We start from the raw sequence: 16,054 nt of genomic DNA, 5'->3' as shown, positions 1-16,054 counted from the left end.
TGGGAGACTGTTGAGAGCCTGTTGGGAACCTGTTGGGAGACTGTTGAGAGCCTGTTGGGAACCTGTTGGGAGCCTGTTGGGAGACTGTTGGGAGACTGTTGGGAGACTGTTGGGACACTGTTGGGAGAGTTGGGACACTGTTGGGAGAATGTTGGGAGACTGTTGGGAGACTGGGACAACAGGGCAGCTTCCTCCCATCTTTCCCAGTTCCGTTTCTCCCGACGCGGTTTATCCTGAGCGTGTGCACCCTGTGGACATTTAACCCATTCATCACACCTGGGTTAATGGAGACAGACTTCTGCACTTAAAAGCTGCGTAGTTGTCTCTGATGACTTGGCCGGTTCTTGCCTATTATTACCAGAGATGTAAAAGAGACTCGGCATGATGTCTATATTCCTGTTAAACTTGAAGTCTTGTGTTTAAACCTCCATCAATGCACAACTTCAATGATGGTTTTTTTTTCATTTCAATGGCAATCTGCCAGGTTTTGATGGGTGACAGGTATAATAGCTCAGTGTTGAAAAGGCAACACTGAACCGAGGCATGAATGAGCTTGTGTGTGATTCATCTTCATTGTAATGATCCAGCCAATGCCACACTTAAATTATTTCATCAGAAGATACCAAATAGAAGTAGGAATTGGCCATTCGGCCCCTCGAGCCTGTTCTACCATTCAGTAAATTCAGGGGTAATCCTACACCTCACACATACAGTCGACCCACACACGATTCCCTCTCATCCTTGGATACACTCAATCATTGAGTATCCCTGCACTCCTGGGCAGAGCAAGATATGACTACCGGTGCCGTCTCTACGGAGTTTGGCCGTTCTCCCCGTGACCTGCATGGGTTTTCTCCAGGTGCTCCACTTTCCTCCCACACTCCAAAGACGTACAGGTTTGTAGGGTAATTGGCTTGGTGTAATTCTAAATTGTCCCTAGTGTACGTAAGATAGTGTAAGTGTGCTGGGATCGCCGTTCGGCGTGGACTCGTTGGGCCGAAGGGCCTGTTTCTGCGCTGTATCTCTTAACTAAACTAAACTAATTTTGTTATAATAATGATCTGTAAACAAATTCGTACCTAGTTCAGGCAGGTTCTATAAACAGCATTTAAAAGACACATGGACAGACACATGGATAGGGAAGGTTTCGGGAGACGTGGGCCAAATGCGGGCAAATGGGACTAGCTTAGATGAGGCATCTTGGTTGGCATGGATGGGTTGGGCTGAAGGGCCTGTTTCCATGCCGTCTGATTCTATGGCCAGTCAGTAGTAATGTACCTCAGAATGTCGCTTCACCCCTTTAATCCAGTGTGTGGTTCTTTCCCCTGTGCTAGGTCAGTACGGAGTGCCAGCCCCCTGGTATTTTCCACTCCAGTTTTCCTACTGGTTCAGTGCTGAGAAACCACCAGCTGCCACAGACGGTGAGTTCATTGATAATTTGGGAGACTGGGACAACAGAGCAGCTTCCTCCCATCTTTCCCAGTTCCGTTTCTCCCGACGCGGTTTATCCTGAGCGTGTGCACCCTGTGGACATTTAACCCATTCATCACACCTGGGTTAATGGAGACAGACTTCCGCACTTAAAAGCTGCATAGTTGTCTCTGATGATTTGGCCGGTTCTTGCCTATTATTACCAGAGATGTAAAAGAGACTCGGCATGATGTCTATATTCCTGTTAAACTTGAAGTCTTGTGTTTAAACCTCCATCAATGCACAACTTCAATGATGGTTTTTTTTTCATTTCAATGGCAATCTGCCAGGTTTTGATGGGTGACAGGTATAATAGCTCAGTGTTGAAAAGGCAACACTGAACCGAGGCATGAATGAGCTTGTGTGTGATTCATCTTCATTGTAATGATCCAGCCAATGCCACACTTACATTATTTCATCAGAAGATACCAAACAGAAGTAGGGATTTGGCCATTCGGCCCCTCGACCCTGTTCTACCATTCAGTAAATTCAGGGGTAATCCTACACCTCACACATACAGTCGGTCCACACACGATTCCCTCTAATCCTTGGATACACTCAATCACTGAGTATCCCTGCACTCCTGGGCAGCGCAAGATATGCAATCGCCCGAGTAAAGAGTAGACGCAAAGAACTGCAAGTGCTGGTCTACAAAATAAAAACTCACAGTGTGCTGGAGTAACTCAGCGGGTCATGCAGCATCTCTGGAAGACATGGATAAGTGACGTTTATCGAGCCCTAAGTCTATGCCCCCAGATTCCCAGTTGGACAAACAAGCCTTCAACATGCACCAAGCCAATCCTTCAGGATTCTCCTCCTTATTGTCATTCAGTGTAATGATGATGTACTGTGTGTGCATTCAGTAATGGGCTCTGATGGGGAGCAAATGGGAAAGTTAACAAATAATATGGCATGGTGGCGCAGCGGTAGATTTGCTGCCTTACAGCGCCAGAGACCCGGATTCCATCCTGACTATGGGTGCGATATGTACGGAGTTTGTACGTTTTACCCGTGACCTGCGTGGGTTTTCTCCGAAATCTCTGGTTTCCTCCGACACTCCAAAGACGTACAGGTTTGTAGGCTAATTGGCCTGATATAAGTGTAAATTGTCCCTCGTGTGTGTAGGATAGTGTTAGTTTGTGGGGATCGCTGGTCGGTGCGGACTCAGTGGGCCGAAGGGCCTGTTTCCGCGCTGTATCTCTAAACTAAACTAAAACAAATAACACCAGCCATGTGATCAGAGTTTTCAAATCAACTGTGCAGTTTTGGTCTCCAAATTTGAGGAAGGATATTCTTGCTATTGAGGGCGTGCAGCGTAGGTTTACTAGGTTAATTCCCAGAATGGAGGGACTATCATATGTTGAAAGACTGGAGAGACTAGGCTTGTATACACTGGAATTTAGAAGGATGAGAGGAGATCTTATCGAAACGTATAAGATTATTAAGGGGTTGGACACGTTAGAGGCAGGAAACATGTTCCCAATGTTGGGGGAGTCCAGAACAAGGGGCTACAGTTTAAGAATAAGGGGTAGGCCATTTAGAACTGAGATGAGGAAAAACTTTTTCAGTCAGAGAGTTGTGAATCTGTGGAATTCTCTGCCTCAGAAGGCAGTGGAGGCCAATTCTCTGAATGCATTCAAGAGAGAGCTATATAGAGCTCTTAAGGATAGCGGAGTCAGGGGGTATGGGGAGAAGGCAGGAACGGGGTACTGATTGAGAATGATCACCCATGATCACATTGAATGGCGGTGCTGGCTCGAAGGGCCGAATGGCCTCCTCCTGCACCTATTGTCTATTGTCTATTGTCTTAAGTAAAATAACGTCCCGGAGATTATATTTCTGATAAAATGCTAGAAGATAGACACAAAAAGCAGGAATAACTCTTTTGTGACGGGCAGCGTCTCTGGAGAGAAGGGATGGGTGACCTTTCAGCCAGCTTTGTAAAATGCTAACTGGTTGAGTTGGGGATGTTTTAAACTGTTTTCAACATAAACTGTCTTTATCCTGGCCAGCGTGCAAAATGAACATTAATCAAAATTTGCCTTTGACCTTTGCCAAGGTGAAAAAGTAATGCAAGTGGGTGTAAAGGAAGAGGCGGCCGTGAAGGAGGAGAAAGCGCGGAAGGCCGGGGAGGTGAAGGACAAGACGCCCATAGACAATGCAGCCGAGCAGGTGGTGGAAGGGCCAGGCACACCTGGAGATGGCAGCCCGCCCAAGGGCGGTGGACTGAAGGTGTGCAGACTGAAGGAGCAGGAGGCGAGGGAGAAGAAGGAGAGGCTGGAGAAGGAGAGGCTCGACGGGGAGAAGCGCGAAAAGGAAAAGCAGGAGGAGGCGAGGCTGGAGAAAGAGAAGCAGGACAAGGAGACGAAGGGGACGGAGAAAATCAACCCGGGTAACAATGCAACTCGGTGCCGTTTACAAATTGTAACGTTGCACTCCCTTCCCCAGATATTGACAATGTCTGTTTTTATCTGTTGGCAGTGACCGCAGCAATGGCAGGAAACCCTCTGTATGAGCTGGAGCCGCCCAGTCTGACTCTGGGAGTGTCCATCCAGAACCTGGTGAAGACTTTCGGAGAGGGGCAGAAGCCAGCTGTGGACGGGCTGAGCATCAACTTCTTCCAAGGGCAGATCACTTCCTTTCTGGGTCACAACGGAGCTGGAAAAACCACCACAATGTGAGAGCTCGCATTCCTGTCTAGTTGCGAAAGTCAAAGAATAATCGCTGCCCGGGGCTGGAAGCAGGCCAGCTTCACGCAGTTCTGTTTACATCCCTCGCCCGGGCTGGACGCAGCAGAATATAGTGCTGCCGGCCATCTGTGCCGTGAAAACGACCCCACTGCACAACAGCCCCTCTGTGAGGAGAGGCGATCTGTCATTTAAATCACTTTAACCAGAGGTATCATTAGAATATGACTGGCTAATGACCACCCGCAAAGTGACTGCTTTGCAGTTTCTGAGACCCCCCCGACAAGCAGCGAAAGAATACGGGAGATTGAAAGACGGGACTGACAGGTCAGAAAGGTCTACAGGAAAGGGCTAACAGAAGAATGATAGGTATTCGCTGCTGCAAGTGGTGCTGGGTGTTTGTAACGAGCTGCCAGAGAAGATGGTTGAGGCAGGTACAACGACAACATTTAAAAGGCGTTCGGACAGGTGCATGGATAGAGTCGTGGTCACACAGCGTGGAAACAGGCTCTTCAGCCCAACTCGCCCACACCAGCCAACATGTGTGCAGTTTTGGTCTCCAAATTTGAGGAAGGATATTCTTGCTATTGAGGGCGTGCAGCGTAGGTTTACTAGGTTAATTCCCGGAATGGCGGGACTGTCATATGTTGAAAGACTGGAGCGACTAGGCTTGTATACACTGGAATTTAGAAGGATGAGAGGGGATCTTATCGAAACGTATAACATTATTAAGGGGTTGGACACGTTAGAGGCAGGAAACATATTCCCAATGTTGGGGGAGTCCAGAACCAGGGGCCACAGTTTAAGAATAAGGGGTAGGCCATTTGGAACAGAGATGAGGAAAAACTTTTTCAGTCAGAGAGTTGTGAATCTGTGGAATTCTCTGCCTCAGAGGGCAGTAGAGGCCAATTCTCTGAATACATTCAAGAGAGAGCTGGATAGAGCTCTTAAGGATAGCGGAGTCAGGGGATATGGGGAGAAGGCAGGAACGGGGTACTGATTGAGAATGATCAGCCATGATCACATTGAATGGCGGTGCTGGCTCGAAGGGCCGAATGGCCTATTCCTGTACCTATTGTCTATTGTCCCATCTACGCTGGTCCCACCTGCCTACATTTGGCCCATATCCCTCTAAACCTGTCCTTTCCGTGTACCTGTCTAAATGTTTCTTAAGTGTAGCGATAGTACCTGCCTCAACTACCTCCTCCGGCAGCTCGTTCCATGCACCCACCACCCTTTGTGCGAAAAGGATAGGAAAGGATATTAGCCAAATGCGGGTGGGTGGGACCAGTGTCGATGAGGCATCGTTGTTGGCATGGGCGAGTTGGGCCGAGGGGCCTGTTTCATGCTGCATGACTCGATGATATGTGCAATGTGGTTAATTGAGAGAAAATCAGTTTATTTCACCTGTGTTCCGCATTGCAGTTTATTAGTGAAGGCACTGTACTTTCCCACTGCAGTGCGAACCTTGGAAACGTAGGCATTCACTGCCTGAGGAACACACGTGGCAATTCACTGAATCGGAATAATAGTGGCTGTTAAAGTCATGTTGCACAGTCGCCAAACACGTTCCCTCAGAGTTGCTCACTTGCCTGTTCCAAACAAACAGGCACCATAACCCAGCTCTACCTCCTCAGAGTCAAACCTCTGAGCCAAACCTCAGAGTACACATGTGTCAGATTTTACTGTGCCTCAAAAAATAATAAAATAAATAAGCAAGAGGGTGCAAATTAAACCGCGTGAAATATTATAGGCTTTCCAAGAAATTGAGTTCAATAACTTTTAGCCAAGTTTAGAGGTACAGCGCGGAAACAGGCCCTTCGGCCCACCGAGTCCACACATCCCCGCACATTAACACTATCCTAACACTATATATCTGACAAGCCACAAGCCTGGCACTAATCCTTGTGGTCTTCGCACTACTTGTTGTACTTGTGTATGGCTTGATTGCATTACTTGTGTACGGTATCACCCGGTAGAATGCAAACAAAGCATTTCACAGCATCCAGGTACACATGGCAATAATAAGCCAATACCAATATTAACACCAATAGCACTGGTGATACCCTCCACCACTCTGTTTTACGTCCTACCACCAAACCAATTTTGGATCCAGTTTTCCTATATGCCTTGGACCACTTATGCTTGGACCTCTTCTCTGTGCGATACCTTGTCATAAGACTTGCTAAAGTGCGCAATGAAGAAAGGTCCTAAACCGAAACATCACCTGTCCATGTTCTCCAGAGATGCTGCCTGAACCTCTGAGTTACTCTAGCACTTTGTGTCCTTCCGTGCATATCATGCCTACTGCCCTCCCTTTCTCAGTTCTCCTCAAACAACTCAATCAGACAGGATTTCCCTTGCACGAAAACCATGCTGATTCAACCCAATCAGCCCCTGCCTTTGCAACGGAACAAAATCCCATCCCTGAAATGAAATTTAGCAACGCTCTTAGTAAATGTTTATTTAAAAAAAACCTTGACCATTGCAAAAATGAGATTCAACCAATTCCAAACTCGCGCAAGTTTACCAAAGCTTAAAAGATCTAAGTAAAAGAAGCAAAGCATTAATAATGAAAGTCCATGGGAGACCCCAGAATACTTTCATAGGAGGAGGAGACAGAGAGAGAGAGAGAGAGAGAGAGAGTGAGGAAACCGATGATGATGATACTTTATTGTCACATGTACAGTGAAATTCTTTGTTTATGCGCATGCCAAGTACACAAACGAGCCGGCACCAAGGCACTGACTATTTGCAGCTGCTGTGTGATGGTCTGCTTGTGGCTTGGCCATGGGGCCACTCGTATTGAAGCAATGTGGTCACCCTTGTTGTTCATTGTTCACTTGATAGTGGCTTCCTCGACCTCCTGCTGGTGAAAAGTGTCGGCGTATTCAGGAAAGGTGAAGAACTGTGAAATAGAGGAGCTTTAACAAAGCACCTTCATTCCGACAGGAGGAAATTGAATGGCGTGCGAGATGTTTGATGGAGGCTTTGACTTATTATGGATTTTAAGCTTCTTTTCATATCAATTGAGTATGAGTAAAGTTTGCGTAATTATCTTTTTAAATGTGTAACACCTTGTTCACGGGTTCTCGGTTTTCAAAGGACACAAGGTCCTTTTAAAGTCATAAGATCATAAGTGATAGGAGAAGAATTAGGCCATTCGGCCTTCAAGTCTATTCCGACATTCAATCATGGCTGATCCATCTCTCCCCCTAACCCCATTCTCCTGCCTTCTCATCACCTCTGTCACCTCTGTGCTAACCAAGAATCTATCTCAGCCTTAAAAATATCCACTGACTTGACCTTCACAGCCTTCTGCGGTGAGGAATTCCACAGAAGCATCACCCTCTGACTAAATAAACTTCTCCTCATCTCCTTCCTAAAAGAACTTCCTTTAATTCTGAGACTCTGCCCTCTGGTCCGGGACTCTCCCACTGGTGGAAACATCCTCTCCACGTCCACTCTATCCAAGCCTTTCGCTATTCTGTTTGTTTCAATGAGGTCCCCCTTTCGTTCTTGTAAACTCAGTATTAGGTCCTCAAGGTGTTTTGTTGGTGGGTTTTTGATGCACTTCTCCCTGTATTGAACAGGTCGATGCTGATTGGGTTATTTCCACCCACATCTGGAACTGCGTTCATCAATGGCAAGGACATTCGCACAGACATTGACGCAATTCGACAGGACATTGGCATATGCCCCCAGCACAATATTTTGTTTAATAAGTAAGTTAAAGTGTCCTAATAAACCGGGAAAACTTATGATAGCAACGATAGAGGAATAGGGCCATTCTTAGTCACGTGTGTGTGACCAAAAATGTGAAAGATTGTGGAATACATCTCTTCTAATTCTGAAAGCATTACAGGTATATTGTTTTGTACTGTACATATGAGTTGTATATGTCAAAGTTTATCGAGTGAAATTTTTTGTATGTTATGCTGACAATGTTCGTTTGGGGTCAGAAGTCAAAATCTGACTGGTCACGTGTGTGACCTCACATGACCAGTCATATTTGACCTCTGAAGAAGGGTCTCGACCCGAAAGGTCACCCATTCCTTCTCTCCAGAGATGCTGCTTGACCCGCTGAGTTACTCCAGCATTTTGTGATACCTTCGATTTGTACCAGCATCTGCAGTTATTTTCCTACACAAGTTGATAGCCATGTTTCCATAGCAAAGATTGTGTTAGCTGTGAAAAGTTTATAGGTCATTTGCATCCACTGACAAAGAAGTTTGGTTTAATGTAGTTTATTGTCACGTGTACCGAAGGTACAGTGAAAAGCTTTTCGTTGCGAGCTATCCAGTCAGCAGAAAGACCATACATGATTACAATCGAGCCGTCCACTGTGTGCAGATACAGGATAAAGGGAACAACGACGTATAGTGCAAGATAAAGTCCAGTAATGTCCAATTAATGATCGTCCGAAGGTCTCCAATGAGGGAAATGGCAGCTCGAGACCGCTCGCTAGTTGTTGATAGGATGGTTGCGTTGCCTCATGGCAGCTGAAAGGAAGCAAAACTGAATTTGCCGGTACCTTGTGCGAGGTTACAAAGAAAGGTTCCATTCCACAAAACATCTTAAGTTCTTAGAAGACCGAGGGGGGATCTTATTGAAACATATAAAATTCTTAAGGGGTTGGAGAGGCTAGATGCGGGAAGATTGTTCCCGATGTTGGGGGAGTCCAGAACCAGGGGTCACAGCTTAAGGATAAGGGGGAAGTCTTTTAGGACCGAGATGAGAAAACATTTCTTCACACAGAGAGTGGTGAGTCTGTGGAATTCTCTGCCACAGAAGGTAGTTGAGGCCAGTTCATTGGCTATATTTAAGAGGGAGTTAGATGTGGCCCTTGTGGCTAAAGGGATCAGGGGGTATGGAGAGAAGGCAGGTACAGGTTACCGAGCTGGATGATCAGCCATGATCATATTGAATGGCGGTGCAGACTCGAAGGGCCGAATGGCCTACTCCTGCACCTATTTTCTATGTTTCTATGTTTCTATGTTCTACAGCCAAAAAAAAAAAAGTATGTTAAAGAATGCAGAGGGTTTTCTCTAAATCTGGAATGTGGACAGTGAGATAGTCGATGCTTTGACCATTTACCGCACAGCAGAGCTGCAGAATCATTCTGCTTGATGCTGGACTGCAGTACCCGTCAAGATAAGCCCATTGTATCAGTCTGGGAATGTGGTCCACCATCAGAGAGAGCTAACGAACTGGTCAATAAATACTGGGGAATGCTTGGTATGTCGGCCTGGGGAAAGCTTATGCCTCTCTTATGCTAAGGCTGGAATATTGCTCCTGAGCCTGGAGTTTGGAGACCGTGAGCGGAATCCCGTTGAGTTTTCACATTTGTCGTCCTTGCAGCCTAACTGTGGCGGAGCACATCTTATTTTACACTCAACTCAAAGGCCATGCAGCCGACGAGGCGGAGAAGAAGACAGAGGTCATGCTGGACGAAATCGGATTGATGCACAAGAAAGATGAGCTGGCTCAAAATCTATCAGGTAAAACGCCGTTTGCCACCTAAGTTGACTCAGATGGTGCGAGCTGGTGGAAGGTATTGATAGTAGTTTACTTTGCCCTGTTCAACCGTTCTGCTCCATCGATCACCTCCTGCCTCACCTGCGGAACAACCTGCATCCACCACATCGCATTTATTAGCTAGCTGCCTTCGACCTCACAAACTGAGAGCGCGCGTAACTCATCTTCAGTCCCAGGTTAGAGAGAGAGAGGTGATGAGGACAAGAAGTAGTCGATGAGGAAGATGATGAAGTAGGAGAAGAAACCTTGTTAATGTGGAAGATGGACACAAAATGCTGGAGTAACTCGGCGGGACAGGCAACATCTCAGGCAGAAAAGGAATAGGTGACGTTTTGGGTCTTGACAACAAGATTTTAGATTTAGAGATACAGCGCGGAAACAGGCCCTTCGGCCCACCGAGTCCGCGCCGCCCAGCGATCCCCGCACATTAACACTATCCTACACACACTAGGGACAATTTTTACATTTACCCAGTCAATGTAAATGACATACCTGTACGTCTTTGGAGTGTGGGAGGAAACCGAAGATCTCGGAGAAAACCCACGCAGGTCACGGGGAGAACGTGCAAACTCCGTACAGACAGCACCCGTAGTCAGGATCGAACCTGAGTCTCCGGCGCTGCATTCGCTGTAAGGCAGCAACTCTACCGCTGTGCCACCGAGACCCTTCAACAGGCTTCAGCGAGACTCTTAATCAAAATTCTCCATTGATGCTGCCTGACCCGCTGAGTTACTCCAGAATTTTGTGTCTATCTTCCATATGAACCAGCATCTGCAGTTCCTTCTTCCACGACCTTATTAATGTTCCATGTTCACAGCCAGTTCTTCCCTTGGACCTGCATTACTTACCTTTTGTGGATTTAAGACCCAGAATCACTTTAAATATCCACTAATCTCTGTTATATTGTCAATGATTGAATGAAAGATTACAGCATGGAAACCGGCCCCACGGCTCACCGACCATCGATCATCCCTTCAAACACTTTCTGTGTTATCCCTCTTCCTCACCCACTCCCTAAATGCTAGCAGCAATTTAAAGAGGCCAATTAACATACAAACTTGCACATCTCCTGAAGGAAACCCCCGGCGGTCACAGGGTGGACGTGCAAACTCCACACAGACAGCACCTGAAGTCAGTATCGAACCCCGGTCTCTGGCGCCGCGCGGCAGCAGCTCTACCCCTGCGCCACTGTGCCGCCCTATGTAGCACGGTCTGTATGACGTCTGCATGACGTCTGTATGACGTCTGTATGACGTCTGTATGACGTCTGTATGACGTCATGGAGCCAGCAGAGGATGGAGAGAATGTCTGTGGACACTGATTGATGTTTCTGGATCACCGTTTGATCACAGTTTGTAACCCACGTACAAGTGTTGTTGATTAAATCTTCTTCTGCTACACCCCATCCATAACATGGAATTACAAATGTTGTACTTTGTGGTCTGGTATCTGTTGTACCTTTGTTATGACCCTGGACGGACCACAAGTACACGTGTTTAAAAAGGTTATAATGCTGGAGCTTAAATCCAGGCTGTTTATTCCGTGGCCACCTGGAACCAGAGTCACCACCTAATCACCTCATTCTCTTATTATAGACATTACTACACAGACACACAAAGTAGTCCTTGTGATACAACAAAGTAGTCCCTGCAATATCACAACAAGAAAAGGGAACAAAATGGTGGCCCGGCGCTAGATCTATTGAGACAGATTGGCACGACCTCAGCCGTTTGATTTTGATCATTCCACTCCTCATACCGAATGGCTAACCCCGATACTTTGAGCCAGTGTGTCCCTGGTTCCAGGCACCCCGGACAGGAAAACATCACCCTTGTAGCTAACCTTTCAAGTCTGTGAGAATTGATACTCTTTCAAGGTCACCTCTCATTCTTCCAAACTCCAGGAAGCAGGAGAAGGCAGGAACCTGGAGAAGGCAGGAACGGGGTACTGATTGAGAATGATCAGCCATGATCACATTGAATGGTGGTGCTGGCTCGAAGGGCTGAATGGCCTCCTCCCGCACCTATTGTCTATTGTCTATTGTCTATAAGACCAACATGCTTAATCTCCCCCCAGAAGACAAACCTCCCATCTTTGGAATCAGCGCGGTGAATCTTAGGCTTGTACGTTCACTCTTCCCTAGGTAGGCAGGCCAGATCTGTCCACACGGCCCAATGTACTAAATGTCTACATGAGTACATGACTGAACCATCTAGCATTTGTTTACCCATCTGATTCACTTGGTAAAAACGCACTGATCTCAATCTTGAAGTTTAAATGAACCAAACTTCATTTTTGAGGAAGGAAGTTGCAGATTAGTTTAGTTTAGCGATACAGCGGGGAAACAGGCCCTTCGGCCTACCAGGGCCGCGCCGACCAGGGTACACTAGCACTATCCTACACACTAAGGACAATTTATAATTTACAATTTTTACCGAAGCCAACTAACCTGCAAACAGATCTCATCTTGTGGAGGTATTGGATCAACCTGGGTAAGCTGTGGTGTGTGACGGCGCACACAGCAAGTGTTGACTTTGGGTGAGTCTTATCTGCTTTAGAATCACAGTAGAGTTTCACAGTACACTTTCAGATTGTAGTTTAAACTGAATTATCAACACATCAGCCATTGAACGTCTTGTGCAGTCTTTGCCTTTACAACTCCGCTGTTATGAAGACTTGATAACTTGATGCTCCCTCTTTCCTTCTGCAGGTGGAATGCAGAGGAAATTATCAGTGGCCCTGGCGTTCATTGGAGGAGCTAAAGTGATCATTTTGGATGAACCAACGTCTGGAGTAGATCCATACTCCAGGCGGTCTATCTGGGATCTCCTACTGAAGTATCGCTCAGGTATGGTGCCCCTCCTAGAACTTCAGCAGGAAGACAAAGCTTAACCCATGTGATAGAGCTACTGTACAACTTCCTTCTATGTTGTATCCTGAGTATGAAAAAATACTACTTAAGATTGCTTAATTATCAAATTCCATACAATAGTGTGTGTGTGTGTGTGTGTGTGTGTGTGTGTGTGTGTGTGTGTGTGTGTGTGTGTGTGTGTGTGTGTGTGCGTGTGTGTGTTCATGTTTGTTTGTTTGTGTGTGTGTGTGCGCAATGAGCCGATTTTTGTGTGCGTGCGTTTGCGCGTGTTTAATGTTTGTGTGTGCACATGTGCATTGTGCACTTTTGTTGTGTGCACATGTGTGCGTGCATGCACATTTGTACGTGTGTGTGTGTGCACATATATTGCACACATTTGTTGTAGGTGTGCACATGTATTACACACATATGTCATGCGCGCGTGTGTGCATGCTATTTGCGCACGTTTGTTTTATGTGTGCGTGTGCGTGTGTGTGTGTGTGTGTGTGTGTGTGAGAGATGTTCCCTCTGACCAAATCGCCTTCCTCGCCATCACCTCCTCACCATCCAGGATCACACTGGAGGTTTTGAGCGAAGGGCTAGAACACATCCATCACCCCTTCACACTCGTTCTATGTTGTCCCACTTTCTCATCCTCTCCCTGCACACCAGGGGCAATTCGCCGAGTCCAATTAACCTTCTTCTTCTTCTTGCGTTTGGGGCAGCAGAAGTTATGAAGCTGCTTCTGCTTCTGCTGTCTCTGTTTGTTGTCGTTCTGCTGACTGAGGTCAGTTGACAGGGCTCACCACGGGGAGGTCGACAACATGAGCCCTGCCAATTAACCTACAAAACCACAAGTCTTTGAGATGTGTGAGGAAACCAGAGCACCCGGAGGAAACCCACGTGGTCACAGGCAGAGCGTACAAACTCCTCACAGACAGCACCTGCGATCAGGATTCAACCCAGTTCTCTGGCACAACTGTTTTCCTTAAAACATGTGTTTTTGCCTTGGCTTCCAACTATCTGCCTCATAAGCTCCTTAAATGGGTCTGCCTCTGTGCACATGAAGTTGCTGCAAATATCCCTGAGACATTTTGCTACCTTTAAAATGCAATGTAAATGGATGCTGTTGTTAATGTTAATGAAATGGTGGTCTTGTATCAAGAAAACCTTCCACTTAAACATAATGGTGGGGGTGGGCAAAGAGGGGTGTAATTGTAACGTTAAACTATTCTGGGATTCATGACGGGTATCATTGAAATCACGTTTGTCTTTGAGCAAAGCAAAGTTGGATTGGTAAGTTGAAGGTAGACACAAAATGCTGGAGTAACTCAGCGGGACAGGCAGCATCTCTGGAGAGAAGGGTTGGGAGATGCTGGGAGATGGAAGATCCACAGATGCTGCCTGTCCCGCTGAGTTACTCCAGCATTTTGTGTCTGCCTTCCATTTGAACCAGCATCTGCAGTTCTTTCCTGCACATGGATTGGTAAGTTGTCTGGCATGGCTTCCCTGGGTGTCACTGGGTCATGGCCGAAGAAAGTGCACGGAGTGAAGGGTTAATTTGGTTCAGCAGGTGAAAACCTCCCACTAATCCACTCGCTGGAATTTAGAAGATTGAGGGGGGATCTTATAGAAACTTACAAAATTCTTAAGGGGTTGGACAGGCTAGATGCAGGAAGATTGTTCCCGATGTTGGGGAAGTCCAGAACAAGGGGTCACAGTTTAAGGATAAGGGGGAAGTCTTTTAGGACCGAGATGAGAAAGTTTTGTTTCACACAGAGAGTGGTGAATCTGTGGAATTCTCTGCCACAGAAGGTAGTTGAGGCCAGTTCATTGGCTATATTTAAGAGGGAGTTAGATGTGGGCCTTGTGGCTAAAGGGATCAGGGGGTATGGAGAGAAGGCAGGTACGGGATACTGAGTTGGATGATCAGCCATGATCATATTGAATGGCGGTGCAGGCTCGAAGGGCCGAATGGCCTACTCCTGCACCTATTTTCTATGTTTCTATGTTTCTATGTTTCTATGTCCAACACACACACACACACACACACACACACACACACACACACACACACACACACACACACACACACACACACACACACACACACACACACGTACACACGTTAAATGTCCGGAGATTGGAAACTGATGAATGAAATCTGGAGATGGCCGCAGCAGCTACTCTGCTAACGATTCTAACCACAGATGGACATTTCTGATCTTGGCTGCTAACTCTATTCCCATCCACAATAGCATTTGTCCCAGCAACAGAGGTGTACTTGTGCTGCCTCCCATCTCCTTTCACACACTGGGACCTTTATACAGGAGGATCCAGAAGTTGATAAAGCAAATACTGGGAGAAAGTTAGCAGACTGCCCACGATTTTCCATAGGTTGGGAGTTAACGTCTCAGATCTGATTTCAGGGCTCCCGCATCTGCAACGGTTTGATTCTCTTTTGGTGCGAGGTGAAGTTTGACGATGGCTTCCCATCCTGAAACAAGAGTGTTCTTGTTGTGGGAGCTTGTTTGGGGTTTCACTGAACCAGGCTTTCACAGAGGGGGCAATCTCAACCCTCTGAGCGGAAAGGTTTAGAGGTATAGGAAAGAAAACTGCAGATGCTGGTTTAAATCGAAGGTAGACACAAAATGCTGGAGTAACTCAGCGGGTCAGGCAGCATCTCTGGAGAGAAGGTATGGGTGACGTTTCGGGTCGGGTTTAGAGGTATATGGGTTAAATATGGGCAAATGGGATTACCTTAGATGGGCTTAGTCATAGAGTGATACAGCGTGGAAACAGGCCCTTCGGCCAACTTGTCCACGCCGGCCAACATGTCCCATCTACACTAGTCCCACCTGCCTGGGATGGTGTTGCACATCAATGGCATTTTGGTGCAGGATGTTGAGTGTAAGGCCTGCTCGCTCATAAGCTTCTTTGAAAATATAAATAGCCTTCAATACACAATATGCTCGACGTTGTGCTTGCAACACTGTACATATATACTAGTTCTGAAGTGTCTGAAGAAGGGTCCAGACCCGAAACGTCACCCATTTCTTCTCTCCAGAGATGCTGCCTGTCCTGTTGAGTTACTCCAGCATTTTGTGTCTATCTTTGGTGTAAACCAGCATCTGCAGTTCCCTTCTACGCATGTAATGGTAGGCTTTACTAGGTACTAGCTTTGAATGTGGGTACCAAAATTATAGTGTGTGCTACACTACAGGTATATATAAAGGCAGATACCAATAGATGCATTTGAAATCGACTTATGATGTGGCAATTATATATCACATTGGACTTCCCTATATGTATATTAGACTCGTATACTTTGTTAAACTGTGCTGCAGCAAAGAAAAACATGTATGTTGGGCATAGAGTGATACAGGTAGCTAGAGCTCTAGGGGCTAGCGGAATCAAGGGATATGGGGAGAAGGCAGGCACGGCTTACTGATTATGGTTGATCAGCCATGGGTTAATTCCCGGAATGGCGGGATTGTCGTATGTTGAA

At 46.5% G+C, this 16,054-nt stretch overlaps 1 protein-coding gene across 1 annotated transcript in view; it reads left to right on the top strand.

Annotated features, from left to right (window-relative positions):
* The window catches only part of abca4b (ATP-binding cassette, sub-family A (ABC1), member 4b), a 163,714-nt gene that overhangs the window by 72,341 nt on the left and 75,319 nt on the right, over window positions 1-16,054 (top strand). Inside the window, exons 18-23 of the mRNA XM_078408264.1 lie at window positions 1,335-1,421; window positions 3,530-3,862; window positions 3,952-4,147; window positions 7,751-7,882; window positions 9,519-9,658; window positions 12,406-12,543. Coding sequence (XP_078264390.1) covers window positions 1,335-1,421; window positions 3,530-3,862; window positions 3,952-4,147; window positions 7,751-7,882; window positions 9,519-9,658; window positions 12,406-12,543 — 1,026 coding nt within the window. The remainder of the gene's footprint in view (window positions 1-1,334; window positions 1,422-3,529; window positions 3,863-3,951; window positions 4,148-7,750; window positions 7,883-9,518; window positions 9,659-12,405; window positions 12,544-16,054) is intronic.

The sequence above is a fragment of the Rhinoraja longicauda genome, chromosome 11, assembly GCF_053455715.1.
Source record: "Rhinoraja longicauda isolate Sanriku21f chromosome 11, sRhiLon1.1, whole genome shotgun sequence".
NCBI lineage: Eukaryota > Metazoa > Chordata > Chondrichthyes > Rajiformes > Arhynchobatidae > Rhinoraja > Rhinoraja longicauda.
The sequence above is the reverse complement of the archived record's forward strand: the minus strand, read 5'-3'. Positions and strand labels throughout refer to the sequence as shown.